General features: G+C 40.5%; 1 protein-coding gene across 1 annotated transcript; it reads right to left on the reverse strand.

Annotated features, from left to right (window-relative positions):
- Positions 1–744: 744 nt before the first annotated feature.
- On the reverse strand, positions 745–11,938 carry LOC117874635 (sulfotransferase 6B1-like). The gene is made up of 7 exons (XM_034764960.1): positions 10,644–11,938; positions 6,772–6,884; positions 6,435–6,524; positions 4,316–4,442; positions 3,546–3,640; positions 3,105–3,261; positions 745–2,225 (listed from the first exon to the last, which is right to left on the reverse strand). The coding sequence occupies exons 1-7, from the start codon at positions 10,981–10,983 to the stop codon at positions 2,095–2,097; spliced, it is 1,053 nt and encodes a 350-aa protein (XP_034620851.1). The 5' UTR covers positions 10,984–11,938; the 3' UTR covers positions 745–2,094.
- Between the last annotated feature and the right edge of the window lie 1,451 nt (positions 11,939–13,389).

Here is a 13,389-nt window from a genome sequence, read left to right on the forward strand (position 1 = left end):
GGTTTGTTCCTGCAACCACAATAAGGATTCTTTAAAATACAGCCAGCTCTCCTGGACCCCTTTGCCCTTCATGTTATTCTCCCAGGGGATCCTGCCCATCTGTTCCCTGAGAGAGTCAAAGTCTGCTTTTCTGAAGTCCAGGGTCCGTATTCTGCTGCTCTCCTTTCTTCCTTGTGTCAGGATCCTGAATTCGACCATCTCATGGTCACTGCCTCCCAGGTTCCCATCCAGTTTTGCTTCCCCTACTAATTCTTCCCTGTTTGTGAGCTTCCTGCTTCAAGAAAGTGGACAGCAAGGGGATGGAGTCTTAGCTCTACCCCTTACCATCCCTCACAGGCTGGAATAGCTGGCTTGGTGCAAGAGGGAGAAGTAAACTACACCCTTTCAAGGGCTGATGTAACTTATTCCTTACCTGGAGCAAAAGCGGAGCAGGGAGGAATTGTGCTTTGGCGGGATGACTCTTGAGCAGGGCCGGCTTTAGCAGGTGCGGGGCCCCACAACTCCGCCCCGCCCCCAGCCCCGCCCCCTCACTGCCCCATTGGATCCCTCCCCAAATCTCCGCCCTGGCCCCGCATCTTCCCCAAGCACGCTGCCTTCCTCCTCCTAACCCCTCCCTCCCAGGCTTGCGCTGATCAGCTGTATGGCGGCACAAGCACTGGAGGGAGGGGGGAGAAGCAGGACACCGCTTTTTTTTTTTTTTCCTTTCCTCCTGCTCTGCCGGCAGCCCCGGACGTTGCGGCGCCCTCTTAGGCGCGGGGGCCCATTCTGGGGAATAGGCCGAATCGGCTTAAAGCCGGCCCTGCTCTTGAGGGGAATGTGTCTAAATGCACAATCTAGCCCAAAGTACATTTTAATAATATTAGAAACATAGCTCATTTTCATCAGTGAGCATAGACTGATAACTCCTTGAGCTATAGAAATCAGAGATGGAAAAAGCCTAGCAGGTCTAGTCCCTCCCATTGCCTCTGTAGAATTGTTCTTTATAGCTCAAGTGCTTTCTCCAATCTAGTTTTAAAATCACGCACGCGATGAGAAGCTGTAGAAACCTGTTGGGACACTTCCACAGTTAGGGTTCTGGAAATGTTTTCTGATAATGCACTCTAAACATTTCTTTCCTCACTTTCATCCCATTATTCCTAACTATTTCAGCACTCTAATCAATTCCACTCTTTCTGTTCTAGTATAATAATGGAGATACAACGATCCATAGTGCATAGTTACACTATTTTATTCCTTATAAATCCCTGATCACTTATGTCGCTTTTCCATGAATTTTCCCCACTTTGGCTAAGTTTTTCTGGTATCTAGGTGTCCTAAATTACAGGAGTAATCCTGGTGCAATCTCCCCATGGTCACACACCGAAGGCATGTCACGTCCCTGGTCCATGATACAAAACCTTTGGATTTGCAGCCCCAAACTGAATTGGCTTTTTTGTTGCCGATGTCATATTACAAACTCATGTCTCACTAGCAGCCCACAATCACCCTTTGGTCTCTTTTCCATCACTGCTTTCCAAGTACCTTGCTCCCACTAAATGACTTTGTTAGAATTTACACCTATTATATTAATTTGCGCTCACCACTCTAGTTCCCTTTTCATTATTTCTTGGCCTTCAATAGTCTTTGCATAACACTTCCCAATTTAGGAGGAACAGTGAACTGAATTTTGGGGCAGCACCACTTATGTCTCTCTTAACTTGCTTACATCAAAATTTCAACCTACACATGGATAGATAACACTTCTTCATTCAAGCTTCAATTCTGCAAACCATGTAAGCATAATTTAATTTAAAGCAAGTAATCTTATCTCTGGTCCACAAAACACTTAAGCTCTTGCTTAATTTATGAATAATCCCACTGACTACACTAGGATTTAAGCAGGTGCTTAAAATTAAGCATGTGCTTAAGTGTTTTACCTAACTGAAGCCTGTATGCTGACGATATGACAGAACCAAACTTAGCAGAAATGTAATCTTACACTAACAAGCTACAAATTACAACTGAGATATTCATCCTGATTTAAAGTATTCCTTTTAGAGTATATAAAAAAAAATTAAAAGCACATATCAAAGTGAGACTTTTCTGTAACCATTCTCAGGCCTTGCAGTGCACATCATACTTCAGATGTGCTTCCAGCTTGGTTCCCCCTAAACACTCTTTAAATTTAGCATCCATTTCCTGGCTTTGAGCTTCAGTAAAAAGGTTCTTCCAATCTCCAACAGCACCTGGAATAAACAAAAGTAAGAAAAGAATACTCTTGACTACGATGAATGTAGGGACTGCTTTAAAAGAAGAATCAAGATTCCTTTATTATGATATTTGGGAACAATGCATGTTTATGTACCAGAAATAAACATCTGGTCAGAAGAGGAAAAGTGCATACAGGGCCTGAACCACCATTGCCTGCACCTTGTATAGTCATTTACACCACTACAAGAGGAGTATAAAGAGTGGATATAATGCTTTTCTTCCGTTTTGGTTGTTTTTGCACAGGTGTAAAACACTATACAAGGTGCAGTGCAAAGGCCCAAAGAGTTCATAAGTATGACTCACAACTGCAAGAACAGATTGTCCGCACCTGCAAAATTTGGATCCAGATTTTGAATACCCCTAAATCTGAGGATGTATGGATCTGGGACTTTAGTCTGGCCCATTCCAAAGATAGTTGTCAACCTATAGATTGCTTAGATCCAAGATTTTGATTCAGGACTATAATTAATCCCAGCAGTTGCCTAAGAAACTCAAGAAGAAAATTCCATAGAGATTTATGGCCTAAATCAAGTTTTAGAACCCGTTCCATCTCCCACAGAAGTCAGTGGGAATCTTCCCATTATTTTAATGGGAGCTGGGGAAGGCTGAACAGAGTACCAGCTGTGCTATGCTTTAAGGAAACAGGGTAATCAAAGTGGTCTATTTATTGATTTTGACCCATGTGGAAAAATCAAGTGACTCTCTAAAAGTACCATCTGCGTTTCTCAAACCATTTCTAACCTAGATAACTAGAAAGGAAGAAAGGTTGATTGCCTCCTGTTCCAGATTCCTGTCAAAATTAAATGAAATGTAACCACTGACAATCCTTGGATTTTTTTTAAAGACAAATTTACCTTTACGGAAGAGAATCGGACCAACTGAGCCATAGATCTCCTGGGATTTTTCTCTCATTGCTTGGAAGCTTCCCCTGTCTGCAATAAACTGAATCTGCTCTGCCGTTGGAGAGAATCCAAAGAATTCAGCTATTTGCTTCACTCCAGAAGCCAGGTTCTGAAAGCAAAGTAGTGAAAGTGGTAACATAATATGCTTGCTCTGAAAAATGGTGTTCCCTGTTTGACAGGTGTGTGATCTTGATGCATTAATAGTACTTTCACACACAGTGCATTTTACATCACCTTGATGCAAAGTGCTACAGATTTGTATCCATGCTCAACTTATTGCTATAAGATGTTTTGGGCTCCATTATCTCTCATTGAAGTCACTAGGAGCTTTGCCATTGACTTGAATAGGAGCAGGCTCAGATAAGCCTTGCCTGCAAGTAGCAACAGCTTTACCTCTTTCAGGTCTTCATATGTTATAATCATAATATTTTCATCCTCAATGTGTTTGTTCCAGGCAACTGCGTGGTCAAAATAGGAACCCCAGCTGACTGAAAAGGAGATAGAAAACAAGCTTCAGCCTGTATGTTCAATAATTATGCTTTTATTTCTCTCTAACTAAGAATCACTTTCTGCTGCCTTCAGATTATACCAATGCAGAAAACCATAACAGAACATCTGTTCAGTTGTGCAGTGTTGTACAATGGAGAAGGCGAGATTTCTCTCTGACTCCTGTAGGCAAGAGGTTTATGTCCTGAAGCATAAACTCCTCTATCTATACTATTGTTTTAGCTTCCATAAGTATATATGCTGTTATTAGGGATCATTCTGAGCAGCCAAGTCCAGATCTCTATATAGATCTAGGACATGCTTAGAACTGGGATTTTGATTTGGTCCCAGATGCAGAAACTGAACTGTCTTCACTAGCACTTTTAATTCTCATCACATCTTTCTTGAAGCTGGCCCTAGTTGGCAGAGATTTTGCACAACACATTAAACTACTATGCAAGTTCATGATTCAAGGGACAACATAATGCCCAGAAGCAGCACTATCTTAGAACTTTCCTCACATTCTGGAGTTCAATTGCATCTTATCATGAACAATAACTACCAATTAATTTTAGCATTACACAGCTGTTTTCATATTGGCCCCATTTAATTTATTTAAAACATTTTTTTCTGCTGCTTAATCTTTCAGATTCTACATTCAAAAATAGTAATTGTACCTTTTCCACTCATGAACTCTGAGAAGAACTCATCCCAGGAGTTATAACTGGGGACGTCTAAAGCCTTGTTATAGAAATGAAAAAACGATGCAGCTGTATCTTTAGGATTTCGAAACAACACTAGTATCTGGAGTGGGAGGAAGAGGTTAGCAATTTTTAGATCTTTTATTTCCCGGGATAACTACAGTGATAGTACAACCAAACATTCTGTAACCAGTAATGTACTGTAGCTATTAAATATTTTCATTTATATGTAAGACATGAAAAGCAAGCTCAAAATGATGGCCATAATAAAGACTCTGGCCACTTTTAAAGCTTGATCTTGTGATCAAAGAATCATAAAAATGAAACGAAAAAGCCTATATTACTATCATTAATATCCATTAATGGACTTAACCACCATGAATTTATCCAGTTCTCTTTTAAATGCCGTTATAGTCCTAGCCTTCACAACCTCCTCAGGTAAGGAGTTCCACAAGTTGACTGTGCGCTGCGTGAAGAAGAACTTCCTTGTATTTGTTTTAAACCTGCTGCCTATTAATTTCATTTGGTGACCCCTAGTTCTTGTATAATGGGAATAAATAAATAACTTTTCCTTATTCACTTTCTCCACATCACTCATGATTTTATATACCTCTATCATATTCCCCCTTAGTCTCCTCTTTTCCAAGCTGAAGAGTCCTAGCCTCTTTAATCTCTCCTCATATGGGACCCGTTCCAAACCCCTAATCATTTTAGTTGCCCTTTTCTAAACCTTTTCTAGTGCCAGTATATCTTTTTTTAGATGAGGAGACCACATCTGTACGCAGTATTCGAGATGTGGGCGTACCATCGATTTATATAAGGGCAATAATATATTCTCAGTCTTATTCTCTATCCCCTTTTTAATGATCCCTAACATCCTGTTTGCTTTTTTGACTGCCTCTGCACACTGCGCGGACATCTTCAGAGAACTATCCACGATGACTCCAAGATCTTTTTCCTGACTTCTTGTAGCTAAATTAGCCCCCATTGTATTGTATGTATAGTTGGGGTTATTTTTTTCAATGTGCATTACTTTACATTTATCCATATTAAATTTCATTTGCCATTTTGTTGCCCAATCACTTAGTTTTGTGAGATCCTTTTGAAGTTCATCACAGTCTGCTTTGGTCTTAACTATCTTGAGCAGTTTAGTATCATCTGCAAACTTTGCCACCTCACTGTTTACCCCTTTCTCCAGATCATTTATAATAAGTTGAATAAGACTGGTCCGAGGACTGACCCATGGGGAACACCGCTAGTTACCCCTCTCCATTCTGAGAATTTACCATTAATTCCTACCCTTTGTTCCGGTCTTTTAACCAGTTCTCAATCCATGAAAGGACCTTCCCTTTTATCCCATGACAACTTAATTTACGTAAGAGCCTTTGGTGAGGGACCTTGTCAAAAGCTTTCTGGAAATCTAAGTATGCTATGTCCACTGGATCCCCCTTGTCCACGTTTGTTGACCCCTTCAAAGAACGCTAATAGATTAGTAAGACACGATTTCCCTTTACAGAAACCATGTTGACTATTGCTCAACAGTTTATGTTTTTCTATGTGTCTGATAATTTTATTCTTAACTATTGTTTCGACTAATTTGCCCGGTACCGACGTTAGACTTACCCGGTCTGTAATTGCCAGGACCACCTCTAGAGCCCTTTTTAAATATTAGCGTTACATTAGCTAACTTTCAAGTCATTGGGTACAGAAGCCCATTTAAAGGACAGGTTACAAACCTTAGATAATAGTTCCGCAACTTCACATTTGAAGCATACCCATCTCTACACTATCCCCTCCCATCCTTCTAGCACAAAGGACAGAGGGTAGGTGTAAAGCACTGCACTACAGTGATTCGTGGCTACTGGAACAGCCTCTAGAGGGCTGTTCCTGCTGATGTCAATTAGAACAACCCTAATGCTGCTCTATGTTACACCAGGTATTAACCTGGCTCCAGGACAGGAGTGTAAAAGTGGTTTAGAGTCACCTTCACTTCACTACCACCACCTTGGATCCTGACCCTAGTGAGGGATCTGGGCTCTAAGATGCTATGCAAATATTATACAAGTGGATATTGACAGACAGACAGAAAGCTCACCTTGGCTTTATTCTTGAAGATAGACTTGGGGAGATTATCATAATGGAGGTGTGTTGCCAAAATCCTTGGAGATGGAAACTGTTTCATCCTCTTTAAATATAAATAAAACAATAAGGGAGAATAGTTTTGTTAAGTGGGTGCAACCACAATGTGAAATGTTGGCACATGTGGAATAGCACATTCTCATGCTAATCAAAGTTCAGTAGTTATCTAGGGTTTTTCTTCAGGAGAAAAAGTAATCTAGCATGCATGGGTTTATTTCAATAACTTGTATGTGTAGGCATGGGAGAGAAAAATACCAGACTTTAAATTGTTTCAGTATTTATTTCATACTAACCTGATATTTTTCTGGATCTCCACATTCAATAAACGGCAGCTCCGTGTTTATATGTTTAGTCTGGGAAGTTGTAAATATCAAATCATTTAAGAGCTGGATAAGCCAATTTGCACCTGGACAAACAAACAAAAATACAATGGATCAGAAGCTTATCAAAGATCTCAGAACCTTCTCATTACACTGCTTAACACAGTATGATATCAATTTGTCAATGTGAAAATAATTCTACTGAAATTCTCAAGGGACTAAATACAATAAAATCTTAAAAAATAAAAACAAAATCCTAAACTGCTACTTGACAGCCTGCACTTTGGGCTTTATTCTGCTCAGATCCCATACGGGTCAAACTTACTGAGACCTAGTGATGTGTGGAATAGGAATAGAATTTAGCCATTGATGTATTTGTATATTTTTAAAAAATATTTCTAAAATAGAGAAAAAACAAGGGGAACATAGCGCCTTCCCTGCAATAACTTGCAGGAAGGGATTGGGGTGTTGGAAGCTCACAGAGAGCCTCAGATCATTCTGTCAGAGAGAGGGTGTCTATCACCCCCGATTAACAAATAAACATGGGGTACTTCACTCATGGATTGTCCAAATCCTTCTCTACACTGGGCCTGGAGCCCTTTGTCTGTCCCATCACTTCTCTGGCTACCTGATAGGGTTGCTCCAATGGAACTGTATTGTTAGATAACTTCCCACCTGTTTCTGCTCCTTGGAGTAACCTCTTCAGAGGTTTCCATGAGTACTCTTCTCTAAAGGTAACCAGCATGATTCGCTGCTGGTTGCCATAGAGAGGTGGCAAGGATGGATGACAACAATGTGTGTCCTTGGTCCATAGCATCATCCCCCTGGTCCTTGTGGAGATCCCCTTGGAAGGTTTTCCTAAGGGTCCATGGAGACGGTGCTGCAGAGTTGGCTGAGCCATAACTTTCTGTGCACTGAGAAATCCCCCTGTGCATGCCAGAAACAACAAGAAATGCATGATGCAAATAGCTTTAACCTCATGCTTTCTGTGGAAAGCTGTGGCCTGAAAGGATGTTATCCTTCTTTCTCCATTCTTCTCCCCAACTTCCTCACTCTTCAGTCTCTTGTCCTCTTGTGTTTTCATATTAGCTTTACATTGTTAGCTCATGGGGTTGAGATCTTGTCTTTGTATTCACCTGTAAAGCACCACGCATGCCTGTGCAGCTTTATAAATAATAATCTCTGCCTCAGTGTGATTCTCTGTAAAAGAGGGTTAACTGTACTTCCCTACTTAACAGGTGTTGTGAGACTAAATTCCTGAATGGGTGAAATTCACCCTTGTACAAGGCCTATGCACCACTTAAATCCTACTTAAGCACTAGGAACCAAATGAGGACCAGGCACTAGGTCTCAAGTGATCCACTCAAGTGGTCTGGCACTGGCACTCTGTCCAGAGGTGAATTCACCCTATCTTTGTAAAGTGCCTTGAGATCCCCAGATAGCAGATGCTGTAGAAGTGCCAATTATTATTATTGTTTCTTCATAAAGCTATATTCATCTCCTTATTTAAATGCAGACTAGAGCCAGCAACAGCACTCTCTACAATTCTATGCCCTCACTTGCTCATTACATACCATCAATTCACAAATAAAAGTTACATTCTTAAGGATGTTACTTGATAGGCCTGAAATACCAAGTCTCTAGTTTCCCTACCACCTCTCAAACGTCTGGGTTAACAGCAGAGAGTATTACCTTCTGAATCTACATTTTCCTTCACCCTACACAGCATAAAGATTTTCCACATCAGTTAACATTTTCTCTTCTATTGTGGATACCCAAGATGTGGGAAGCATTTCACATAGTGAGATTTTCTGTAGTTTAACTTTCACGATCCTGAATAAATAACAAGAAATAGGACAACTGTAAGGCTTTGGAAGATGAAGGGAAGTTTGGATTCAAATCTGAGAATTTTCATCAGGCCTAATCCTCTGAGGTGCTGACTATACAAAATTCCCAGTAAAGTCAATGGGAGTTGTGAGTGCTCAGCACTGGGAATGGGACAGTCAGCTCCTTCCAAAATTGGGCTCAATATCAGACATATTTGAGAAACTGGCTAGGGAAAAATCAGACACCTGTTTTTATAGGGCTACCAAATAGCTAGATTCTATTTGTTCACATGGTAAAGACACCTGTAAATAGATGTTTAGCCCTACAGAGCTAACCTGTGGTTCTTTATGCTCAATCCTGCAAGAGGCTAAGCACCCGTTCTGGTTATTATACCAATGGGAATCAATGGAGCTCAGCACCTCAAAGACAGAGTTTTAAACTGCACCACCCAATTTCCTGTTTTCCTTTTAGTTCTTTACACACACCCCATCCTCTCCATTTTTTCCTTTATAAAACTTGGGAAATTAAATGCAAAAGTTCCATTTAATGCTAGTTAAGGTTGTGAGATTAAGCACTCAAATGTCAGGAAATTTAAAAATAAATAAGGTTTTGCTGGCAATGGGTTACTACACCACATTAGACATATGTAATATTTTCTGTTCCCTTCTCTTGTGTTCAGTGTAACCCTTAACAAATGCCTTTTCATTGATGTAAGCCTATTGCAGGGTTTCAAAATTCTCCAGCTGCCCCACTCTGTTAGAGGGAGCTGCAGATTCATTCCTCTGAACTTATTAGCAATGCCTTGTCCCTTGTTCAAATTTCCCATCATTGATTTATCACAAGATGCATTAGTATTAGCAATAGTGGGGAATTTTATAAAAAATCCCCCCAGCGCAGACAAAGGTATAGAGCCAGGTGTGACTAATTAAACTAACTGAATTTCTGAATATCTCCAAACTATACTGGTGTTTGAAATCTAAACCAAACCAAATTATGTAAATAGCCCTTATCCTCATATTGGGCCAGACAAAAAACCTACGATCCCCAAAATCCCTAAATTATGGGATATTCAAAATCAGATCCACATTTTCAGCTCATCTTTTATTTTGTATTTGTCCCATTTCCACTGCTTTGGCTTCCTATCTCTCCATGGTTGAGATATTTACCTTAACCACTGCAAGCCAATTTCCTTACTAAGGCAAAACTCCCATGGGTGATCAGCATATCTCACAATTAGGCCCGCAATAAGGTCTTTATGATTGGGCCCCAACTGGATTACATCATTTATTCATTCTATTGTAACAGGTTTCTCAACAAAAGATTAAATAAAATTGCACAGGTTCTCCTCTGCAGACCACTTTGTAAGGTAGAGATCCTCTCTTATATCCATATTATCTCCTAAAACCATAAATCCCCATCGCTTCAGTCTCAAAATGTCTCTCTCCACAGTCCACAAGAAAAAGGAACATGGACTATTGGTGTACTATATTCTGGTCTGGACTGTTTTCTAGTCACTAGGAAAATCATATCAGATCTGGCAAAAACAACTTGAAATTTAAAAATATTAAAGAAAAGCTTAAACTGCAAAAATAGCCAATACGTCCTGTCACTTTTCCATCATAATTAGTAACGATTATTTTTTTTGTTACATGTAACTTTATTGCACAGTAGGCTACACCCATCTTTTCAAATGAAGGGTATCAAATGAGCAGAATTTGCTTTCATGTACAGCATCTTCTCTAGTATGCAGCCACCTGCAGTACGGAATAATTAAAGAAAGATATCCTGGCAGAAAGGCAAACTATACTGAAAAGAAACAATCCAATACAATGCACAATTAAAATGACACAGGATAAAACATTATAGTCTCTGTTTGTATCAGCAATGCCAATTTAAAATCCCTACAAAACTTATGCAGAACTAAAACCTAAAATAGATGTTATTTTCCCTCTTATTACACCATGTGGTTATTTATGACATTTTATATTTTACATTGTAATAACATTGACTGTATTCACCGCATTTGGGGTAAGACACCAACACCATATCATCTCTTCTGGCTTCTAAGTTTTCCAGGGCCTGGAATGTCTCTGCACTGCATACAGAGACAGGGTATGGGGTTCCCTGATAGAAGAACAGCAGATCCTTAAGGGAAAACCCTTTAGACTTTTCCAGCACTTTCTCTATTTCATCAACTAATTTGTTCTGTTGTTTTGCCATGTTTGTTGCCTTTGATGAAACTGCAGTGTTGGAACAACAAGTGCCTTTAAATGGACAGATCTGAAGGGTGGAGTAAAAAACCTGGCACTCCTCCCATTTTTTTTTCTTGAGAACAAAATATCTCACGTTGTTCTCCATATGCAAACCCCACCCAATCGGGTATATTTCTTTCCTCCTTTTCCATCCTCCTGGGACTGGAGAAAGGGTCCAATTCAGCAAGACTTAGTCCTAAAAGTAAGGCTTACTCTTATAAATAGTACCACTGAAGACCAGTTGGAGTGACAGGATTGGGCCCACTGAGACAAACAGATATAGGAGACAAATCAGTAAGAATGAGAGGCAAAATATTAAATTTAACCTTATATAACATTAACAGGAAGCAAACCTCTCACACCAATATAAAGTTGTTTTTCTTTTGGCAGCAAGTTATTTCTGTAATTAAAGAAAGCTTTTCAGTCCTGTATCACTGATTTAGAAGAAACAGATGTAAAGTCTATGGGTAACAAGTAATAGGAGACAGTACAATAAAAAGCATAAGGCATGAAGAATAACAATCAAATTAATTCCAGGAAAGCAATACTAACATCACAGCTTTAAAATAGTGTTTAAAATATCATCATCAGCTTAAAATTCCAATGCCTACACTGGAAGGTATTGTATATTAATGTCCCCCTTTTATGCTAAAGAGACAATAAAATGCTGAAAGCTTACATTTAGCAGGGCTTCCCCCAATGTGCCCCTAATAAGATTTAGATCCTTTTGTAATGTACTGGATTTATGCATATAATCAAGTTTCACTTTAGCAGTTGACTCAGACAGAGAATATGGGACTTGCTAGTAGTAGCTAAGGGACTTTTCCATTAGTTCAAACAGTAGAGATCTGTATCTAAGCATTATAAGCATATTCTTAATTTTATGCCTCAATCACTCTAGTAGAACTACTCATATGCTTAAAGTTAGGCACTTGCTTGAGAACCTTGTTGAAGGACAAGGTTTCTAGCAGCAGTGTGTGATTTGTATAGTAACTGTCTATGTTCAGCACCTGGAGCTGCAATCACAGTTGGACTGAGCTATTGACACATTTTGTGGGAAACAGGGGTCCTGTGAGCAAAGATGAGAGGCAAGAAAGGTCAGGTGGGTATTACAAATAGCAGGCTCAGTAGAGACACAGCCAAGCCCATCAGAGAACAACACCCAATGGTAACTTTCTCCTTCCCCTTCTGATGGGAGAAGAGACCATGGCTATCGCCTTGTACCCTGCTGGCAGACTGGGAGCAATGAAGGGAGTCTAACAGTATGTGTAGGTGTGGAAGGAACACAGCAGGGAATGACAAACATTATTGAGCAAGAGGGAAATAATCATCACTTGTTATATGTTATAAAAATGTTAAAACAAAATACAGTTTCTTTTGGTTGCTTCTCTGCCCTGTATTTATGATACTAGTCTGGTCTATGAGCCCTCAGCTATGCCCAGATCATTATTACAATCACATCAGCAAAGTCCGAAAAGATTGAAATATACAGTCACTGAGTAATATTAGCATATGGAAGACACTAATCCATACTTAATTACAAACTCTCCTGGTGGCTCCTAAGAAAGAGCCCTCTGAGCCAATGAACAATTCCCCAATGCTACTCTCTGGGCCCTCTTACAAAGAAAGGAATGGAGCTACTCAAGAGCAACTCCATCTACTCCTGCCCAAGTTCTCGAGCACGTCAGCAGCTTATCATAATATTGAAGGCTATGTTGAGGAAGGGTTGGAAGTTGAACTCAAGCAGAAGTTTGTAGGCTATTGAGCTACATTTTACTGAGACGGGAGTATCTGTGATCTTTGTGACTGCATTATGAACTGGTGCACTCCTTTGGGTGTTACTATGGGACATATCATTTGTGAAATATTAAGATCTCCTGTACAGTAGGTTCCAAACTTCTGGGCCACCATTTCTGTTATTCTACTGATGGAAGTAGCTGCCTGTAAGAAAGGAAGATCACAGCTGCCATCACCAGGCCTGGCAGAGCATGAGCTTTGCCTCTTCCTGGCCCAAACAAACCCACAACTGCTCTCTCTGCTCCCTTATAGTTTCAAGGCCTAACTATAGACCTCTACAGGTTACTTGAGGCATCAGTCACCATTGTTTGGGCCAAAGCAACTGCAAGTCAAAGCAGCAGTAGCTGTGGGTTGTCAGTCCTGTGCTTCCTTTGTTGGGAATGCCCAAACACAGTTCCCATTTCCTGCTATATTTAAAAAACAGAAGGTGCAGTTCATGGACAACGACCTCCAAAAGAAAAGAATCCTTCACTGCTTGGAAAACAGAAAAAAAGCTCTAAAAACCTCAGTGGATCTAATCTTGAGAGGCACAGGCTTAGGGGCAGGATCCCAGTGCTGGGGCAGGGTGCTTGGTGCATGCTGGGCCGGCTTGGTGGGGGTGGCGTCCTGGAGCAAGGGCGGGGTCCCGAGACAGGAGCGTGGGGCGGGGCCGGGTTTGGTGGCTGGCTCCCGGGATGTATGATGCAGGTTGGGGTGGGGTCCCGGGAGCGTTGGG

The sequence above is a fragment of the Trachemys scripta genome, chromosome 3, assembly GCF_013100865.1.
Source record: "Trachemys scripta elegans isolate TJP31775 chromosome 3, CAS_Tse_1.0, whole genome shotgun sequence".
Taxonomy (NCBI): Eukaryota; Metazoa; Chordata; order Testudines; family Emydidae; genus Trachemys; species Trachemys scripta.

Coding starts and splice junctions, on each gene's coding strand:
- LOC117874635 (XM_034764960.1), bottom strand. CDS start 10,983: ATGGAGAACAACGTGAGATATTTTGTTCTCAAGAAAAAAAAATGGGAG. Junction 3,262..3,545: donor CATATGAAGACCTGAAAGAG/GTAAAGCTGTTG, acceptor CTTTGCTTTCAG/AACCTGGCTTCTGGAGTGAA. Junction 2,226..3,104: donor TCCGATTCTCTTCCGTAAAG/GTAAATTTGTCT, acceptor TGTTTATTCCAG/GTGCTGTTGGAGATTGGAAG.